This window comes from Camelus bactrianus, chromosome 12, assembly GCF_048773025.1.
Source record: "Camelus bactrianus isolate YW-2024 breed Bactrian camel chromosome 12, ASM4877302v1, whole genome shotgun sequence".
Lineage (NCBI taxonomy): Eukaryota > Metazoa > Chordata > Mammalia > Artiodactyla > Camelidae > Camelus > Camelus bactrianus.
The window spans coordinates 61,854,413-61,874,944 of NC_133550.1; the positions used below are offsets into that span (position 1 = coordinate 61,854,413).

The 20,532-nt window shown below is 39.5% G+C and overlaps 1 protein-coding gene across 2 annotated transcripts in view; it reads right to left on the reverse strand.

Moving 5' to 3' along the window:
- The window catches only part of DDX17 (DEAD-box helicase 17), a 17,943-nt gene extending 6,736 nt beyond the window's left edge, over positions 1-11,207 (reverse strand). Inside the window, exons 1-11 of one of the 2 annotated variants that reach the window (XM_010960305.3) lie at positions 10,817-11,207; positions 7,274-7,424; positions 6,538-6,637; positions 5,827-5,960; positions 5,463-5,528; positions 3,956-4,097; positions 3,414-3,574; positions 3,158-3,330; positions 2,706-2,816; positions 2,510-2,571; positions 1,389-1,448 (exon numbers count right to left, since the gene is read on the reverse strand). In XM_010960305.3, coding sequence (XP_010958607.1) covers positions 1,389-1,448; positions 2,510-2,571; positions 2,706-2,816; positions 3,158-3,330; positions 3,414-3,574; positions 3,956-4,097; positions 5,463-5,528; positions 5,827-5,960; positions 6,538-6,637; positions 7,274-7,424; positions 10,817-10,866 — 1,210 coding nt within the window. In that variant the 5' untranslated portion in view covers positions 10,867-11,207. The remainder of the gene's footprint in view (positions 1-1,388; positions 1,449-2,509; positions 2,572-2,705; positions 2,817-3,157; positions 3,331-3,413; positions 3,575-3,955; positions 4,098-5,462; positions 5,529-5,826; positions 5,961-6,537; positions 6,638-7,273; positions 7,425-10,816) is intronic. The other variant, XM_010960306.3, reaches the window with a different exon arrangement.
- Between the last annotated feature and the right edge of the window lie 9,325 nt (positions 11,208-20,532).

Consider the following 20,532-nt stretch of genomic DNA (forward strand, 5'->3'; position numbering starts at 1 on the left):
CTTGGTCAGCATTCTGCCATTTTGGTGGGTTTCCCCCTTCCTTTTGATTTTTATAAGGCAGCAAACAAAGGGGCCCAAAACAAGCACGGATGCTGAGTAACAAGAAACAGACTCAGGTACCTTCCCTCTCCCCTCTCTTGGATGAGTGGGGGTGGGATGAAGAGTCTAAGTTATTCTAATGACAGCCAATTGATTTGGTTTAGGAATGCAGGGGGACACAGAACAAATATTTTAAATTGTCTAGGCAAGATGCACAAAGAAGCTACCAGCACATAGCAAGCCTGTTTAAAAACCACCATCACTGAAAGCTTTTATGTAAACCGCTTTCAGGCCTCAGCCTCTTCTCCCAACAGGCCCAAGTTCTAACCGCACAGATCCAGACATGACCTCAGAGGGCAGAGACAATTTTTCAGTCATGGCTGCAAGTCACCACCTCTGAAGGAGGGAATGATGAGTGCAATGTACAAAAAGTCATCATTACTTTTGTATTCCAGTTTGAATACTTGTTCTCTTAATGTTGAGTATCATAAGGGAAGATGGTACTTCTTGCCTTACTAGGCAAGAAATTATGTTAATTTTAAAGTAACTTTGTAACAGAAATAGTCTCATCTTTTTTAATATATAAGTTTTGAGTTACGCCTGTTTTGTTCAGAATAATGGGCTAACCACAGAATACCTCTATATATCTTAGATCATAACAGGTTGAAAACTCCAGAATGTCAGCTTCAAATCAAGTTCTTAAATTGAAGACAGCACATCTATGATATAAGTATGGGTGGGAAGAGGGGATAACAGAGTGCTCATGATAATTTTACTTCAGTAAATCATGTTGGGCAGTGCAGATTTAATTGCTGAAAGATAACATTATTTACAGATTTACTAAATCCCCAAAACGTACTATGACAGCATTCATGAAATTGGACCTCCATACATCTCTCTCTCTCTCTCAAGCATAGACTGGTAGAGGGGTGAAAAATAACTGAAGAAACTAGCTTCTAATAGCTAGGTTCAATCAGGCTCATTCCATCCACCCAGAAAATAGAATAAAACCAGGAAGAAGTTGAGCTGTTTAACTGAATGTCTCCTCTCCCTCTCACTGTTTAAAACAGTCATGCCTAGGCCTTGCTGCAGACCAAAGCCTGTTTTTTAGGAGCAGGAAGAGACTTTGAAAACAAAAGGAAAAAACAAAAAAACAAACAAAAAAACCCACCAAGGTAAAAAAAAAAAACTGTGGGGGGGGGCGCCAGAAATCACACGCTTTGTATGTATGCTTCTCTTTTAAGTATTTATCTAAACACATGTATGTGCAACTCTAGTATGAAATGACAAACACATCTTTAAACCAAAAGATACATATACCATTGACAGAGACACCTATCTATACAAACCTAGCCCACGGGAGGCTACATCTGTGGCAATGAGAATGGGAGCCTTTCCAGAACGGAACTCTGCAAAACAAGGATACCGTGAGAGCCAAGTTATAAAATCAAGGCTAAGCGATATGTATTTTTAAAAAAGACCAAGTAAATATTTCCAGCTATCTGGCCTTTTTACCTTACCATGCTAAACTTTCAAGTAATGGTGTCAAAACATGAAAAGCTCTTTTAAATTTACAGGTAATAGTAATTCTTTTGAAAATATTTATTATACTCACCTTTAGCAGAGGAGCAACAGATTTTTTAAAAAGTTACCTCTAATAATGAAGTGCCATTAAAATAGTGTGGCAACATATAACAAAATTAATATTATCTAGAATTTTTCTTCCCTTAAATTATGTCAAAAATCACCTCCCAAATGAAACAAAATCAAAAGTGGGGGTGGAGGGTGAAGAAAGGGAGCACATGAAAAGACGTGAAATGAAAGGAGACACCATAACTTTGCCCTGTGAAATAACAGAGTTTATGTATTGCCTCTGCCCTCAGTTCCTGGCACAGAGCCCCTAAAACCCTTTAAAATGGGGATGCTAGGAGACTGGAAGCTTGGAACTTTGAGCCTCACTCCCAATCCTTGGAGGACAGTAAAGGAGGTGGAGACTGAGTTAAAGTGATGAAGTCTCCATTAAAATCCCACAAGTACAGGGTTTGGGGAGCTTCCAGGCTGGTGTATGTACCTATAAAGACAAGAACTTACTAAAAAAAAAAAAAAAAAAAAAAAGGTGGCCTAAGTAATGAAAAAGCGGTATAAAGAGCCATTACTGACCTTAAAGGAAGGTGGAAATGCCAGAAATGTCCCTAATATTCAATTAAGTACAGCAAAGCTAGGCAAACCCTGGTCTATGGGTCAAATCTGGCACAATGCCTATTTCTGCAAATGAATTTTCGTTGGAACACAGCCAGGCTGTTTCTTTACATGTCTATGGCCATTTTTGTGCTAAAACAGCAGAGCTGAATAGTTGTGACACAAACTATTACACAGTTGATAAAGCTGAAAACATTTACTACTTGGCTCTTTACAGAAAGTCTGCCAATTCCTGAAACAGAGCAAGGACAATGCTTAGTTTTGAACTCACCATTAAGTACCCAATCTCTTTCTGGTTGACTCTTGTCTCCATGGATACACATAGCTGGCCAACTGTCAGAAGAAAAGAGCAAAATGCATGTTATGCATTACTGAAGTATTATATACTACATTCACAATACCAATTTAGAAATTCCAACTAAACTATAAAACCTGAGGCAAATTAATTACCTCAGTGCCACACTCACCCATCTCTGCGCATCCTTCGAGTGAGGTCATCACAGCGTCTCTTCGTCTCTACAAATATTATTGTCTTATTTTCCTTTTCGGCCATTATTTCCTCCATGAGTTGGATCAACCTGAAAACAAGAACAACAGTCATCCAGAGAAGACTCCTAGCACACACATTACGGGGAAGCTATGTTTGCAGTATCAACCCTCCAAAGCTTTAGTACTTCAGTTTCATATTACTTTCTATACAGCTGGTAATTATTAAAGCTGGGATTCAAATCCAAGGATCCAGAATCCCTGCTTTTAACCACAATGCTCTGAAAAATAATAAAGAATGCACTCTTGGGAAGCTAGCAATGCCTTTAATGTTCTCAAGCCTAAAAAAATATGGGCTTCTATAACACTTTAATTTTGGAGGATTATCAGGAAAGGTTTATCAGCATTATCAAAACAGTGAAATCTCCCATACTTGTGGTCTTTTTCACTTTCCATGCAGACATCCACAATCTGGAGAATGTTGTGGTTGGCACTCAACTCCAGATTGCCTACGTTGATCTGGGTGTAATCACGAAGGAAATCCTCTGCAAGCTGTCTTACTTCTTTTGGCCAGGTTGCACTCCACATCAACGTCTGCCTATCAGGCTATAAGGAAAGGAAAGACTTTCTTTTAGGCTAAGGAACTACAGGCAAAGGGCATAAGATAATGAATTATCAGCTTTACACACCCTAATTTGGTCAACAATTTTACGAATCTGGGGTTCAAAGCCCATATCAAGCATTCTGTCAGCCTCATCCAGTACAAGGTAAGTACATCGGCGAAGATTTGTCTTTCCTGACTCCAGGAAATCTATCAGGCGTCCAGGAGTAGCTATACAGATCTCAACACCTGCAAAATAAAACCAAAGATCTAGCCAACTAAGAATTCTTTATACACTGTTCATGTCTCAGCAAACTAAGAAGCACCAACTCTGGTGGTTGTACTTGGTGCTGCAGAGAGCATTAGCTAAATGTTAACACATTAACACAGTACCAGAAAACCATAATGTTAAGAAGAATTTATGCATAATCATCAGAACTTCACAAAGTTTAAGTCTCTAGCCATGCAGAACTTTCCTAAAATAGCATTTAACCATAACTGGGAATTTGTAAACTGTTGAAACATTGATTTCCCCTCCACCAGAACCCACTGTTTTCCTCTTCAATTTCATTTATAGAAATTAGCAAAAGAAGAGAAACTAGTAATTCTTATACTTTTTAAAAAAATTACCTCTCTCCAAGTCTCGAATCTGTGGACCTTTGGGAGCACCTCCATAAATGCAAGTACTCTTCAATCTAGAACATTTGCCATAGTCATCAGCCACCTGCTGTACCTGCTGGGCAAGCTCTCTGGTAGGAGCCAGAACCAGACACTAAAACAAACAAACAAACCACTTGAGATACCTACCCCAAGTTTAAGGGGAAAAAAGTATAGAAAGATTACAAAATTCTCTATTGTCTAATTTGGTACTTTCATAGTATATGACAGAGTGGGAAGTTGGAAAGGCATGGAGTATAAGACAGTGCTGTGGAGTGGGGCAAAAAAAAATTTCAAGGACTATTTATTTGGCATGTGGTATGATGCCTGACTTTTGATACGTGATTCATTAATTATGTAAGTAGATTTATAGGTTGTGTTATCTAGCTTTAACTAAACAACTCTCACAAAATGAACAAGTGGCTATAAAACATTCCTACAACAAAGCCACAGATTAAATATTAGAAACAGATGAATAAGAAAACAGCAGCGCTAACACTTTCCTGACATATAGTTTAAGTTCATGGCCAGGCACATTAGGCAAAAACAACTACTTATACACAATCTGACAAGATGACCAAAACAATGCAAAATTAAGACATTTTGAAATAGGTATCATATACATTGTTCACAATGCTCTTTGCTTTGTGTTCTGATCTGTTATACATTAGCTAATGATAATATAGCTAACTCTTATTAGCCATATGGAACATGTATTATGTAATTAAAAGCAATGCATTATTCCTTGCTGTAAATACGTTGAGACATACTGTAATAATGTACATATTTATAAATATATATAGCAAGTGCAAGCTCTATTTTAAAAAGTTAAAGGGGAGAGGGAATAGCTTAGTGGTTGAGTGAACACTTAGCACACACAAGGTCCTGGGTTTACTCTCCAGTACCTCCATTAAAATAACAACAAAAATAAATTAAAAAAAATTTTTAAAGTTAAGAATGTACATTCAAAATATTTGAAGAACACTACTCAAATCTTGTAGGAAATAGCATAAATAAAAATGCTAAAACCAGAAGATCGAGCTACTCTATAAACATTTATAAAAGCATTACTTAACCACAAAGAATACACATCCCAAACCTGACTTAGTTCCACAGGGCAGGGATCTCATTTCATACTTTTGTATCCCTCATAGGACCAATGAGCAGTTAAGAATTGCACTTGAATTTAATGCACAGTAAATGCTTATATATGAAGGTAATAAACATACTGGTTAAGAATAAGACTTGTTCAAAATTCAAGCTCAGCCACTTAATTCCTATACGACCCTGGGCAAGTCATTTATTTGCACTGTGTCTAAGATATATTTATTTATTTAAAGTAAAACGGAGATATTTCTTCCAGATATGGAAAGTGGGGTTGAGAAGGAAATCTGAGAACATATGTAAAGCACAGTACCTGAAACACAATCATCAAGTTGTACTTAATCTTAGAATTATGAACAAACTGAAACACACTTACAATTGGGCCGTCTCCCCTTTCCAAGTAAGGCTGGTGGTTAATATGAACAATTGCAGGCAACAAATACTAGGTGAGGGGGAAAGAATGACAGTCATATCAAAACTAAGCCATTATATTCATTGTTCTAAATTATCACAGTACTTGATAATACCTAATAGGAAAGGGAAAGCAGAAATCACAACTGTTACACATATGTGCAATATAAATTTGAACATAAACTGTTTCCATATGTTTCAGATAGCTAAAAAAGCTGAAGGATTATCTATACCAACTGAATTAGAATTTTAACAACTGAGACTACACAGAATATTTACAACAGCAAAATAATACCACATTAAAAAACTCTTCTCTTGCTAGTACATACCGCCAATGTCTTCCCAGAGCCAGTCTGAGCGATGCCCACCATATCGCGGCCACTAAGAGCCAAGGGAAATCCCTGGCACTGAATTGGAGTTGGTTCTGTAAAGTGCTGATCCATCAACACATCCATTACATATTCTGTACAAGAATAAATGTTATTGCTTTTACATAAAACTAAGGACACAGCCAAAAGAATTTAAAAAAAACTGTTAAGCTCACTCAAGGCAAGATTTACCTAGCTTTACACCTATCCAAGAGGAGTACTGCTTTTTTTTCTTCTTCAGTTACCGAATCTTTGACCTGCTGACTTCTTCTAAGAGGGCTACTGCCATGGCCATCTACCCTTATCCTCAAAAACTTGAAAACCACTGCCCTAAAGTATCTAACAACAGGGCATAGGTACATGGTAGTGACTTATTATTAATCTGGTTCAAATTATATCCAACTAGAAAGCAATTTCATTTTGCTGTTTTCTAAAAGGTAGAGGCAAAACCCCCAAGGAAAGATGAAAAACTGCAAAAAATCCCCAAAAATTCTAAATCAGAGAACGTATGAGCATTAAAAAAAAAAAAAAAAACAAACAAACAACTTTGTGAGGTTTCTACCTGTCTTTTCAACAAAATTCTGAGCCTGTTCAAACCTTTCAATAACCTATGACCACAATGACCATTCAAGCTAAATTAACAATTAAGATCCCGGATTGAAAAACACTTACGTGGGAAATTAGCATGATGGAAGGCAAACACAGGCTTAGGACAAACATCTCCCCCTCTCACTGTAATCTCTTTCTTTCGACGTAGTTCATCAACCTCATACTAAGTAAGAAGACAAAGTAAAGCAAATCAGTAAACAAGTTATTATAAACATGCAAAACTTTATGCTCCAATACAGCAGAACAATATCATGGAATTAACATGTCTAACACTTAAGAATAGTGCTTTCGTTCAACTTCATCCAACTTTGTGAGTCAATGAAGCAGGTTAATAACAGTTCCATTTTCCACATGAGAAAACAGTTATTCAGAAAGATTAGTAAATTGCTCAATGGGAAAAGTAGGAAGAGGGAGAAAACATGGAACTTGGGACCAAGTGCTCTTTCCATTACACTTTCTTCTGAACAAGTTACCTACCATGTCACGGGGAGAGCTCAAAACAATCATGAGGCTAAAATACAAACAGGAGTACATGATGCCAGTATTTTAAGTTTACTTAGTTTAACTTCACAGATGAAAAGACATGGCATCTCATATACACAGTTAAAATCACATAACAAATTGGCTGGGAAATATAACCAACAAATGAGAACCAAGTAATATATTAGGTACATATTAAAACTGGTTTCTCTTATTAGTATTGCTATACATGAGTAAACTCTGGCTAATATATCTACTTGGTTCATTACTGCATATGAAAAAAGGTAAACAAATAAATAAATAAACCCCCCAAACTTACTGGAGTCAGCCTTGCCACTTCTGGATGTTCAACATAAAAATTCTTCTCAAATTTGGGGAGCTCACTCAAATCCCACTTCTTTTTACGTAAACGCTCCCCAGGATTACCAAATTTCTTCGGGGGAAGGCCACCACCACCTCTTGCTCCAAATCTAGAAAAAACCCCAAAATTTTCAGTTTATTAGTATTTTTAAAGCAAAATACCTTAGATGCCATAAAAACATGCAAAAAAGATGACTCTTTGGATACTACCAACCCCTCCTCCAGAAAACATTTTATTACTTTCATTTGAAGGTATGAGGGGAAGAAGTTCATACAACTTCCTTTACTATCCAACAATACTATTATGGGTATGGTAATAAATGGTGAAAAATTCAAAATTCTTTTATCTGGAGAAGTGTAACATGGAGATTACAACCAGATTCTGGAACCAGAAAAGGTCCAAATTTTGATTCTGCAACTTAGTTACGATTTTGAGCAATTATTTAACTTCTCTGTACCTCAGTTTGTGTAAAGTAGAAATAATACCACCTATTTCAGAGGCTGCTGTGAAGATAAAATGAGTACATGTAGTGTTTAAAACAGTATCTGGGCATAGTAAACACAGTAAGTTAGCATAATTGTATTCATTCAATGACTAGTTACTGGGTACCAACTATGTACCAGGTACTATTTTAAGTGGTGCTAAAGATACTGAAATGAATAGAAGTCTCTACTCTTATAGAATATTCTGCCATGTAGGTGAGGACATTAGTTTAAGCTTGTATTAGGGCAAAATTGTGGACAGGTACAAAAAAATGTTTAAGCAAGTTGTCCCATACTTGGAACAGCTTCTTGAACCCCTTACCCCATTATACCATGATGAGCACTCCTTTTGCCTGCTAATCTGCTAAAGAAAGCTACTAGGACCCCTAAAAGATTCAAAGCTTAAAATGTCCCTGATGCTGGTGCATTCCAATGCTACCCAGATCTTAAAATAATGACCTAGAATAAAACACAACTTTTGAAATTAAGATTCATTTTAAGTCTTATTCATGACAGTCCTTATTTAAAAAAAAAAAGTCTTTCCTCTCACCGCCCCCCCCCACTATTTATCTTAATGGATACCATCCTAAAGATATACTGTCATTTGAAACATGGGGTTCTTAATATGCTTTCTACTGCCTTTATAATTAATGCTGACTTAAATATACAAGAGAGCTTTCACTCTTTAGAATTTGAGTACATTTGTGCCATCAGTTAAAGAGCACACAGCCTAATCCCTTGCATACTATGCCACTCATTGTTTTTATTGAATATTTAACTCAGTATTTAACTTGGCTTTGCAATAAATGCCATCTCTGAAGAATTATACGTTAACATACAAAATTATGCTAGTTTAAATGTACAATGCACATCATTTCTGGGCTATACATGTACATTTGCTGACCCCACTCATTCTCTTTTCAAAACAATAATCCATTTCAGCTCTGTACCATTCAGTAAGAATAAAACAATAGCAATTCAAATAATAAAAGAATTTTCATAGCAAAGATATAGTTAGGGCACAGAACTTATGAAAGAGGTTGATTTTATTTGAAATGTATTATTTGAAAGTCTTTTTTAAATTGATATGGTATGTAATTGTCTTAAGAGTCAACATGGGGTAAAGGAAGTATAGATCAGTACTTCACCTTTTCCTCTTTTCAAATAATGAGTTTTTATTATTAAAGCATATATACGGTGAAATATTAAACACCCACAGTAAAGAAACAGAACCTAATTGGTACCTTGCTAGCCTTCATTTGCCTATTTCAAATTTACAACCCCCATCATAATAACTAGTGCCACGATTTTTAACCATTCCTTTTTGTCTTGTCATATATTGTATCTTCAAGTTATCCTTTCAGCACAACTTTACTTAATATTATGCTTATGAATCAATCCCATTAGTGCAAGTTTTTCCTTTTCACTGTATTTTATTGTACAAATACCCAATTTATCCAGACATTTGAGCTGTTTCTAACATTCTGTCAGGAACAATAACATTACAAATATGAATACAAGGGTATGTGTACAAAGGCTTCTCTAGGCCTAAAAGTCTAGGGCATAAAGCTTTAAGAGATGAGCCCTGGGTCATTTTCATTTTACTAGGTAACATTAAATTCTTCTTCCTAAGTGGTTGTACTGAAATTCACTTCTAAATTTAGCTATACTGTTAAACACCAAACAAACATTCCACTTACAGCTCTCCGAATTTAATGCTAATATCAAGTATTTCCCTTCCTAACAATAACAAGGTATAAATCAAAACAATCCTTTTTATTTAGTAAATTAAGTGATAACTGAGGTGCTTATGACCAGTAGGTCTGGTACTTGTGTATCTGAACCACTAAAGACAAAAATGTTTGTAGAAAATAGCATTAACACAACGCCTACTACAGATAGACAATTACACACCGTATCTCAATTCTCAAGAACAATGCAAAGTAAAGGCAATTACTATCCCATCTTCAAATGGGAAAATGGGCTCAAAAAGGTTCAGGATCTTGCCTAAGGTCACACACATATATACATTAAGAAGTGGTGTCACATTTTTTAAACAGAGATAAAGCTTTTATTACAAAAAAAAGTAACAGCACAAATCTACATAGATCTCTTAAGCAACTTTTTCGTTTAACAGGGACATTAAGATTTGAATCTCAGTTATCTGGGAGAACTTCAGCTTTAATTCTGTTAACTTTCAACCCAGTAACCGTAGTATTACTAAAACAGAAACTTTCAAGCTAGCCTGAGAAGTTAATTAATGCTTCCGTGCAATTAGAGAGGGGGTAAAAAAAAAAAAGACCTAAACATTAAATGACCAAACAAAATAGTTCTCCCTCCCCAAACACTACCATTTAGATGGCAATTAAAACCATCGCTTTGTATTCCAATGTGCTTCCTCCCAATTATTTTAAACACGACTAAAGGTAACCTTAAAATATTTTTAAAACTACAAGTCAGCCTCTTAGTCTCTGGTTTCAAACCAGGTTTCCAGTTCCATTAACAGGGAAACCATTTCGCGTTAAGATTTTCCTAGGCTGAACTCCGACACCTCATCCTCTTCTCTCAGCAAGAACATCCGAGTTCCACAGATGAAAGCTGAGGCCTGAAGAGATCAAATGACTTGCCCAAATCCGCCGGGCTCGAAAGCAAGGAAGGCCCAGGGGTGAAGCCCGGGCCCGGTCTGCGGCGGCCAGGCCGCTCCTCCTGCTCCCTGCGGGGCTGAGGCCGGGCCGCGCCACGCCGGCCGTCCGCGAGGAGGGGCTGGGGCGTCACCAAGCCCCCGCCCCCCACCCCGCGCCAGGTCACCAGTGACCCGGGGTCTAGGCCCACCCCGAGGCCCACGAACTAAACCGCTATTATGTCTCAGGACGCCTGGCCTCCCGGAGTCGGGAGCGTCGCTCCCAAGCCTGCAGTCTGTTCAGAAGTCTTCCACTCAACCACACGATGCGGTCTCCTGAGGAAGCAACCCCCCGCCCCCCACGCACACAAGGCCTTTCCTCTCCTCCTCCCCCCTTACCCTCCACGGTCCCGATCCCGGTCCCGATCCCCAAAGCCGCCTCCGCGCATGGTCCCAAATGGATAGAGATCTGGGAGCGGGGCACGGATGGCCGGGCTCGGGAGGGCCTGCGGCTCCGGTCTGGTGACGACCGATGGCGGCGGCGCCTCCGCTGTTGGGGCGGCGGCAGGCGCGGCGCTCTCTCGCTCCGACGCGCTGTCTCCCGTCGCAGACGCCACCGTCGCCGCCTCTCTCGTCGGAGACGGGAGCAAAACACAGAGAATCGGGGTTATAAAAGCAGTGGGTAGGTTTGGCTACGCTCAAACCCGGCAGTGCCGCGGTTTAGGCGTCTCCTTCCTTCCCAGCGACTGCACAAAATGGCGGCCGGCCCTGAGACTGCTCCAGCTTAACGCTACGTACGTCGGAGACGATACGTAAACAGCGTCTCGGAATAGCCCGAGGGCTTCGCGGAGTACTACGGGTATTCTTGAAAGCATTTTACGTCAGTTGCGGAGATGGGCGCACTTTACGGTCTGTAGAAGAAAAACAAAGTACGGATTGGGCGTAGAGTTCTCGCGCCACCTGAACCCGAACGTGGGGTGGGGTGGGGAGAGGGAGAGCCCCCGGAGCGACGTAACATTCTTTGCGTCGTTAACCGGCCTACTATTGCGAAGATGCGCAGTGTGCGTAACGCATTCTGTTTGGAGAATAGAGGATTTTTGCCGGGTTCCGATACGAGGCGGAACTCGGTCCTGCTTGTGCAGGTTGCTTTGCAGAGACAATAACTGTCCTCCATATTGCAGCCGTCAAGTTTCAGGGTCTCCAGGTTCTAAAAGCATAGGAAGTTCTTCAGGGTCTCTGGCTGGCGCTCCTGGATGGTCCTGCCGGCCCTCTGGCCCCACCGTCCTGGTCCTGGAGTGACCAGTCGCGCCCCCCGGCGCCATTTCCTTTCGATTGCCTCTTGCAGCGCTGTCGCCGGCGGCCATGATGGATGCTCCTTGTCCGTTCTTTGGGGAGTTGGTCAGGCGGCGACGTCCCAGCTGAGTTAGAGCACTCTCTATTACGTTTGTTACACACTGGACTGCGTTTCTGAGCAGAACATTAACACTGTCCCCGGCCGAGTACAGTTGGCTAACAAAGAACCAAAATGTGGGTGGAGCCCCCCCCTTAAGGTAAACGCTGAGGTCCCCTGGGCGCCATGCAATAGCGCTGCCTCAGGAGGCTCGTGACAGACCCTTAGCGCCTTCCCGAGATAAAGTTTGAAAGCGGTGGTCTTCAGACACAAAAGATGAAGACATATGTACGTGTTTTTAACCAGGCAGGGCCGCCTTTCTCAATTCTTTCTGAGCTGACTTCCTTCTCCTTACCGGCTTCCTTCTTCCTAAACTGCACTTTAAATTCCTACAGTCTTGGCCAGACAGCCTCACAGAATTGTCACACTGCTAGAGCCCTTGGAGAGCAGCTGTGATTTCTACATATGGGCGATGAGGGGGAGATTTGAGGTCCCTCATTGTGGAGGCTGAGTGGTTTCTGTTAGTCTGTTCTATTTCCCAAAACATTAGAAAAGTAGAATAAGGAAAGGCTATTCATGACAGGCTGTGCAGATTTCTCTTGGGCTACAAACAAGATGGACAACCATGTATTCACTGGGCAAGCGTTGAAGGCCTAGTGGTCCAAGCAGTGTGCTAGGCACTGTGGCAAGCAGTGAACAAATGAATTCCTGCACCCGTAGATTTTACACTTCATTGGGGAGATAGACAGTGAATGTCTCTGTCAGACAGTTGCTAACAAAAATAAAAATTACAAGCAGAGAAAAGGGATTGTGTATGTGTGCCTGTGAGGGAGGAGAGTATGCTTGTGACATAGTGTTATATGTATAGTGTCTTGGGAACGCCTCCCTGATCAAGTGTCGTTTGAGCAGAGACTTAAAGTGAGGGAGCAAGGCTTGCTAACATAGAGGAAAGAGCAAGTACAAAGACCCTGAGGTACAATGTGGCTGGAGTAGAGCAAGGAGGAAAGACACGAGAGGGCCAGCTTGTGAAGGATTTGTATGCCACTTTGTCTTCTTTCAGGAAAATGGAACTCTCTAGAAGTTTCAAAGCAGAGCAACATAATAAAAGGACCCTTATCACTGCAGTCTAGGGAGTAAATTGGGATTGAGGTAGGACAAGCAGGCAGATCAGTTGGGAGTCTAGTGCAATAATACATGCAAGAAATGATGGGATTTGACACAGGTTAATAACCACAATGGGTAAGGGAGAAATGATCTGATTGAAAATCTAGCCAATGATATGTTGATGGGTAGGATATGAAAGAAAGAAGAGTCAAGGATTAATCTTGTAGGTAGGTGTTGGCAACAGTTAAGTTCCTGTTATGATTTAGGCTGTATAAGCACTGAAGGAGTTATTTCGACTGGTTTGCCTATTTATCATATATGCTAAGTAATTTAATCTGAGGCTCTATATAACAATAACTAATTTATAAAGTAGGTAGATCCACTGAAATCCTTACATTTTTCCAAGGGAAAATAATTCATATTTGCTATGACATCAGGGCCCTGTCTTAAAGCATCTCATAGCTCCTTTGTCTTCATAAGGATTTTCACAGTACATAATTATATGTTTCCATCATTATTTGACTAATCCTACTCCAAAAAAAAAAAGTGAACTTTCAGTCTTCCTCTGGCCGACAAGTGTCTGATTATAAAGTGAATCCATAGTATGCATTTCTCATTCTTGATATATCTGTCTTTTCCTACCAAAGATGGTTGAAGCTTATTACATTTTTTTCTAAACATAAAGATTTTCATTAAGCAGGGCGGTCAGAGAACCTTGGAATTTCATTAGTAACAGCCAAGACTGTTGATAGAAATGGAAATATGCTTTAGTCAATTCCTCTTTTTTGTTTTAAACCTAAGCACTTACCATATGATCCAATAATTGTGCTCCTAGGTATTTACCACAAATTTGAAACCTTACATCCACACAAAAACCTGCACTCAGATGTTTATAGCAGCTTTATTCCTAATTGCCAAAACTTGGAAGCAACCTGGATGTCCTGCAGTAGGTGAACAGATAAACTGTGGTACATACAGGCAAAGGACTACTATTCAGTGCTAAAAAGAAAGGAGCTATCAAGCCATAAAAAGATGTGGAGGAAGCTTAAATGCGTATTACTAAGTGAAAGAAGCCAATCTGAAAAGGCTATATACTGTATGATTCCAACTATGTGACATTATGGAAAAGGCAAAACTATGGAGATAATAAACAGATCAGTGGTTGCCAGGGGTTAGCAGGAAAGAAGGGATGATAGATGGAGCATAGAGGATTTTTAGGGCAGTGAAGCAACTGTACGATACTATAATGGTGATAGATGTCACTATACATTTATCCAAACCAGTAGAATATACTACACCAAGAATGAGCCATAATGTAAAATAGAGACTTTGGGTGATAATGATGTGTCAGTGTATGTTCATCACATGTAACAAATCCAACACCCTGGTAGGGATGTTGATACTTGAAGGGGCTATAAATGTGTGGGGGCAAGGGGTATGTGGGAAATCTCTGTACCTTCTCAATTTTGCTGTAAACCTGAATCTCTAAAAAATAAAGTCTTAAAACCCTAAGAACTGATAGTTATTGAGTGCTCATGCTCACCATGTTCTAGGTATGTGCTGTGAGCTTTTTATTTTATCCTCATCTGTAAATGAGGTAACATTACCTCTTTGGGGTTTTAGAAAGGGCAAATGAAATGTCACTTAGAGTGGTACCTGGCACATAATATTCAATAAATTTTATCTATTATTATCTCTTCACTTTCTCAGATGAGAAAGCTGAGGCTCAGAGAGATTGTCACGAACCCAGGATCACACAGCAATTGGCATAGCTAAGACGCAAACCCAGATGCTCTGGCATGATTTTTAACTTGGCACTTACATTTTGGGCTGGATATTTTGTTGTGGAGGGTTATTGTATGTATTGTAAAATGTTTAGTAGCATTCCTGCTCTCTACCTGCTAGATGCCAGCACACCCACCCTCCCAACTTGTAACAACAAAATGTCTCCAGACATTGCCAAATGTCTCCTAAGGAGCATTGAGAACCGCTCCAGTTGAGAACCACTACTTTTGAAGCCCTGTGCTGTGCTACATACTTGTGGGATAACAGGATCAATATCATTCTCTTTCAATTGTCAAGTTTTTCTGCAGATGGGGTGTGCCTTCTGCAGACTCCACCTGCCAACGATACCATTGCCATTTTTCATTTTATCTATGTTTTGTTATGATAGCAGTAAAATTTATACTCAAGACTCAGACAATTTCCAACAATCAGTTATTTATTCCTTTTGTCTAGGTTTAAAAAAAACCATAGGTTTTTGTTTTTAAGCTATTTTTACTTGAACCATGTATAGTAAGTTCTGTACATACATTCTCTCATCTCATTGTTACAACTCTGCAATTTTATAGTCATTAAATCCACCTAAATGTGAAATACAATGCCCCTGCTTTCTATCTTGGTAAGACCAGGTTGGTTCTTTGATAGCTTTGTTTATTGTATAGTTGACCCTTGAACAACACGGGTTTGAACTGCTTGGGTCCTCTTATACCGAGATGTCTTTCGCTAAATATGTACTGCAAGATCTGAGCTTGGTTGAACACACAGATGTGGAACCTTGGATTTTAGGGAAACTGTAAAAATAGGCTGCTTTTCAACTCCATGGAGGTTGGTTGCCCCTAACCCCTGTGTTATTCAAGGGGTTTATATGTTTAGACATGAGAGGATGAGAATACTGAGGTAATTAAATCAACGAGGTAACCTAAAGCAGTGCCTTCAAACTATGATATACAAGGGACACCTTGGAACAGAGTTTTCAGGAAAACCATTTCCAGAGCATGAACTTTCATAAAAATTCTTTTCAATATCATAGTCACTGATATGACTGAGAAATTTGTCCAAAATTGCACCCTCTCTCTCTCTTTACAAATAAAAAGAGTATTTCTCTTCTATCCAAAATCTTGCTATAGACTTTGCCATGGATGTAAAAATCTCAGAGGTGACAAACAGGACAACTAGAAATGCTAATATTGATGTGAAAAAAATAAATTATACTCTAACCAGTTAGTAACACATTCTTTTGCAGATGAGGAGAATTCCGGTTCTTAATTTTCAACGAAATGGAAGAAGGACCATGTGGAATTTTCAGCTGATAGATCCTTAAAAATAACTTCCTAAGATAGACTACTGGATTTTTGCCATATAACTTGGAAGAAGATCAAAGAATTGAGGGACGTAACCATAACAAAACTCTTTCCATTTCCACCTACTAAATTATGTGATCAAAGTTTCTCAGCACTTGCTCTAGAAAGGGAGAAAAAAATTGCTGAAAGTAATATTTTTCCAGGGTACAAGATCTGCTTTTTCTTAGTCTCCTTCTATCTTATTAAAAGATGCATTTCCAATAAAAATTTTACTTTCTATTTAATAGTTATTAAGAGTCGTAATATATTTATATTACTTTCCTTAAATGTGTTCTAATAATTGCAACAATAACTTAATCCTGAAGAAATTTTAATATATAGAGCCTTAGGATCACAAGAAATGAGAAAAATAATTTTAATTTTTGTGCCACAATTCTGTGTGGCAGAGAAATAAAATTAAGTGATGAATAAGACATTTGATATAAACACATATAATAAAATTCTAGAAAGAAAATAAGAGTTCAAAGAGAAAAAAGGATCATATAAAATGTTCAACTCTTAAAGAGCTTATTCATGTATTTTTAAAGGAAATGGGTATCAAACTGCTAAGTTATTCAAATTCCATTGGGATGCATTTAAAAGTGGTGTGACAGTTTCATTTTAAAATGTCAGTATTGCAGCGTATCATAAATTACATCCTTTAAAACAATTTAAACTGACAATTTAAAAAGTTTAGGCAGCAACCTAAAACATGTTTTTAGAATTTTCTTAGGGGGTACTATTTGAAGACCATTAATCTAGAGAGGTGAACCCAGACCAGGCAGGTAGGGCCTGAGGGAGCTGAAGACCATGCACCATGTAAAGTGGCTGCTTCACTGACTAGCCAATGGTTGCCAGGCAGAAATTTAGGCACAGAGGTGTTAAATTATTGCCTCTAACTGAATGTGTATGTCAGTGACTTCTGTATGAGAGAGGCATAGAAGAGTGGAATCCCACCCTGAGTGTTTTTCAACTTTGCTAGTTGTGTCTTGCTTAAAAACTTTCTACGGCTCCCTATGCATGGCCTAAAGACCCAGCTTTAGCTCCATAGTCTGACGTTCAAGACTTCCAGATTCTGGCCCCAATCTCTCACCACCTTCCCTGCTTTAGCAAAAGTCTTTTTATTCACCTGCGTTTCCCCCCAACTTCTGTGATTTTTGTTTGTTTGTTTTTTCTTAATCCCCCTACATGCATGCGAATAGAAAAACTCAAGGTCCACTTCTGCCCCATCTCCTACCTTAGAACCTTAGGAAAGTCATCTGTCCTCTGGCACTTAGAGCACCACCTGAAAACGATGTTTTTTTCTGTTCTTTTTATAGATAATGGGGCAGCTGCTCAGTTTCTCCCCTCAACACAGAGCACACAAGCAAGCTGGGAAAGAAGAGAGTTCAGACTATACAGTCAGCTCACTAGAAGTGAAACAGAATTAAAGAGACAGAATGACTCAGATTAACAGTGTTAATGCATCTTAAAGACTAAATGAGAAAGGGGGGATTATAATTAACAAGGTGTGACAAATACTACGGTCACATACACAAATGCTTGGCTCTTGTCTTTTGGAAAGCACAGGATGATACATCCACTGCCCTCTGCCTCAGCAAATGGACCTTTCTAATTAGGGTTGGATAAGAAAACATTGTTCAGTGACAGAAAAAATTGTTACAGTTCCCTAGCAGCCTTCTAAGTCAAAGGATCCTAGTAGCTGCAGGCTCTTTGGCTTGTTGAAATATAAATGAATTTAAAGACAGTGTTAAATGTTGGGAATGGGAGTGTAAAATCTCACAAGCTAGATAAAGTCAAAAAGCTTTGCGTGGGAAAAGAGGGGGGAGGCAGCAATAAGGTAATGATTTTACGTTCAATAAAATCAGTAATGCTCACTAGTGCTTAGTAGAGGGTGTTTAATGGAAGTGCCATTAAGATACCATGGAGTGCTGAGTTCCCTTTAAAAAGATGCCAGATAAGAACAGAGACTGTCAGTGGGCACATAGCCACATGGGAGATAACTGATTCTCAGTCTGAAGAGAAAACTCAGAGATGTTTCAGGAGATTGTAAAGCACAGGAATGTAATTTTCTTTACATTCCTGGTTCCCCAAATTTCCTGTTACTCCTCACCCCTACCCACCCCAACTCCCAGCGCCACTCATGCCTACTGTTACAAAGGTTGCAGCCAATCTTAAGAGTTTTCAGCAGTTTAAGACCAGATACAGCTGACATTAGTGTCTCCTCCTTCCTTACAAGCAGTAGAAAAACAACTATCACAGGCTTGGACTTACCAAAGGCTGAGTGACCAAGGCCATTATAGTGTCAGCTTTTCAGTTCCGGAGGAGCCATAAAACTAAGCCAAGCAAACATACTGAGTCACTATGGCCAAGGACCATATGCTGTGTCACCTACTGGGGCGCAGTCTCTGAGTTCTTCTAGGGTTGGCTCACGAGTTACAGATCAGACCTGCCAGGGCTGTTTGACTATGACTGCTGGTGCTTGGAAGGTCCTGACAGTCTCCTGAGCTGCAGCAGGACCTTGTCTTTGCTGGGGAATACAAACAAATCTTTCCTTTTTCTTGAAGAACAGGTGTTTGAGATTCTTGGTTTGCTTTTGACAAGCATAAAGAGGAAAAGTCAGCCCTCACAGGCTGGAGGGGAGGGAGGAGGTATACGCCAGAATAGAGACCAAATTCCTTAGTAGCTGAGCAAGAGTTAGGGAGGCGGGTTCATGTTTTTAAATAGATTCTCTGTATTCCCCAGACAGATAAAAGGGTGTTGATCAGATATGGAGCTGAGTGGAGAGTCAGAGAGGAAAGTTGCAACATCCTGCTGAGAAACAGAATGGAAAGGAGAATTGACCCGAAAGTATATAATTATGTTACAGTCAATTGTACTTTAGAAATACATAAAACTTAATAATGCGAAGAAAACCAAACTGGCACCAAAAATTAGAACATAAGGACAAAGACAGTGAAAACATTGATAGGTCAAACACCAACTGGTGTCTCTAAGATATTACATAATGAGAAGGAAAGCTCTGGTATTTACATAATTTTGATCACAAAGGCAAAATATAGTTTGTACATACTTGGAGAAAAACCAACTAGCATTAGGGTTATCGCCAATGAAGGCTATGCCAAACAAGGACACCAAGTCCAAACACACACACACACACACACACCCCTACCTATCTGATCTGGAGGTGGTTCAGATTGGTACCGACTGGAAATCAGGTGGAGTCAAAAGAGAGACTTTTGCTTTTGTGTACATATGTAATTCTAAATACGTATGTTTGACAATTTATGCAGATGCTGCAGGTCTGTTGTTTCCCTCTCAGAATGGCTTCTGCTCAGAGTAAATAAGTCAGTATAAGCAGATGCACGTGGCTCTACCTCCTCCACCTATGGGAATCACTACAACGATCAGCTCTCAGATTGGGGAGTGAGGGAGCTGACTCCCCTGGCGTACTTGTGAATTGAACTGGGACTGTGGTGTTCAGCACAGGCTTTTTGCTGTCTGCCAAGAAGGGGTGAAACTACTTGGGGAAGGGAGTGGAGGAGATTGGCAACGCAGCCATCTAAGAGCTACCCAGGGTAGAGAGTGCCTGTCAAAACAAGGTGAATGTCCAAGATGCCTGGCAGGCCTTTGTATCTGCCCCAGACCGTGTCAGGTTCACCCCAGACAAGGCAGCTCCCTCAGTGGGTACTTTTATAGCTGCCTATACTTTTGCTTTGTAGCACTTAACCATGTTTGTGGTTATTTGGGTGATTTTTCCTGCAACTCCACATCTCAGGGACTGTCTTGATTAATCATTACTATATCTGTTGTACTTAGCACCTAACTGGCATCTCAATATTGGTTGAATGCAAGGCAATACGCTTTATTACTCCGGGATATATATGTATATGTAGTGTAAAAATAAAGAAATGCATAAAATGTTTGACAACAAATTCAGGAAAATGAATGATTCTATTGGGGAGGAAAGAGTCAACCCTACAGGTATTCAGGGGGCATCAGTTGTATTGGTAATGTTTTATTTCACAAGCATTGATTGTATTATCTTTATACCTTTTTGTCTTAAATACTTCATAATACATTTAAAATACACATATGAATGAATGAAGATGAATGTAATGGGCCATCAAAGCCCATTAATAATTCAAGTTTTAAATTCAGGCAGCCTTATTCTGATTCCATGTTCATCAAGCATCTTTAGCTTCACATGAACTTGCTCACTGAGGTAATGGGTTGGTTGTTCAGGTCAATCTTTACATCTGGTCTGCTTGACATTGTATTCTGTTCTTCAATGTCACTGGCATCCTGGTATACTCCCCTTGGCAGCTTGTGTGCTTAGACTGAGGCATCTCTCTAGAAATTAACCAGTACTGGGGCACTATGCATATTAAAAATGGACGCTGAAGGCTAGACCCTGAGGCATGGAACGTTTGCCACCACATGAATTCTCCTGGGGAAAAATACAACTAGCTTTCCCAGGTTGAAACCCCTTTCTCTGG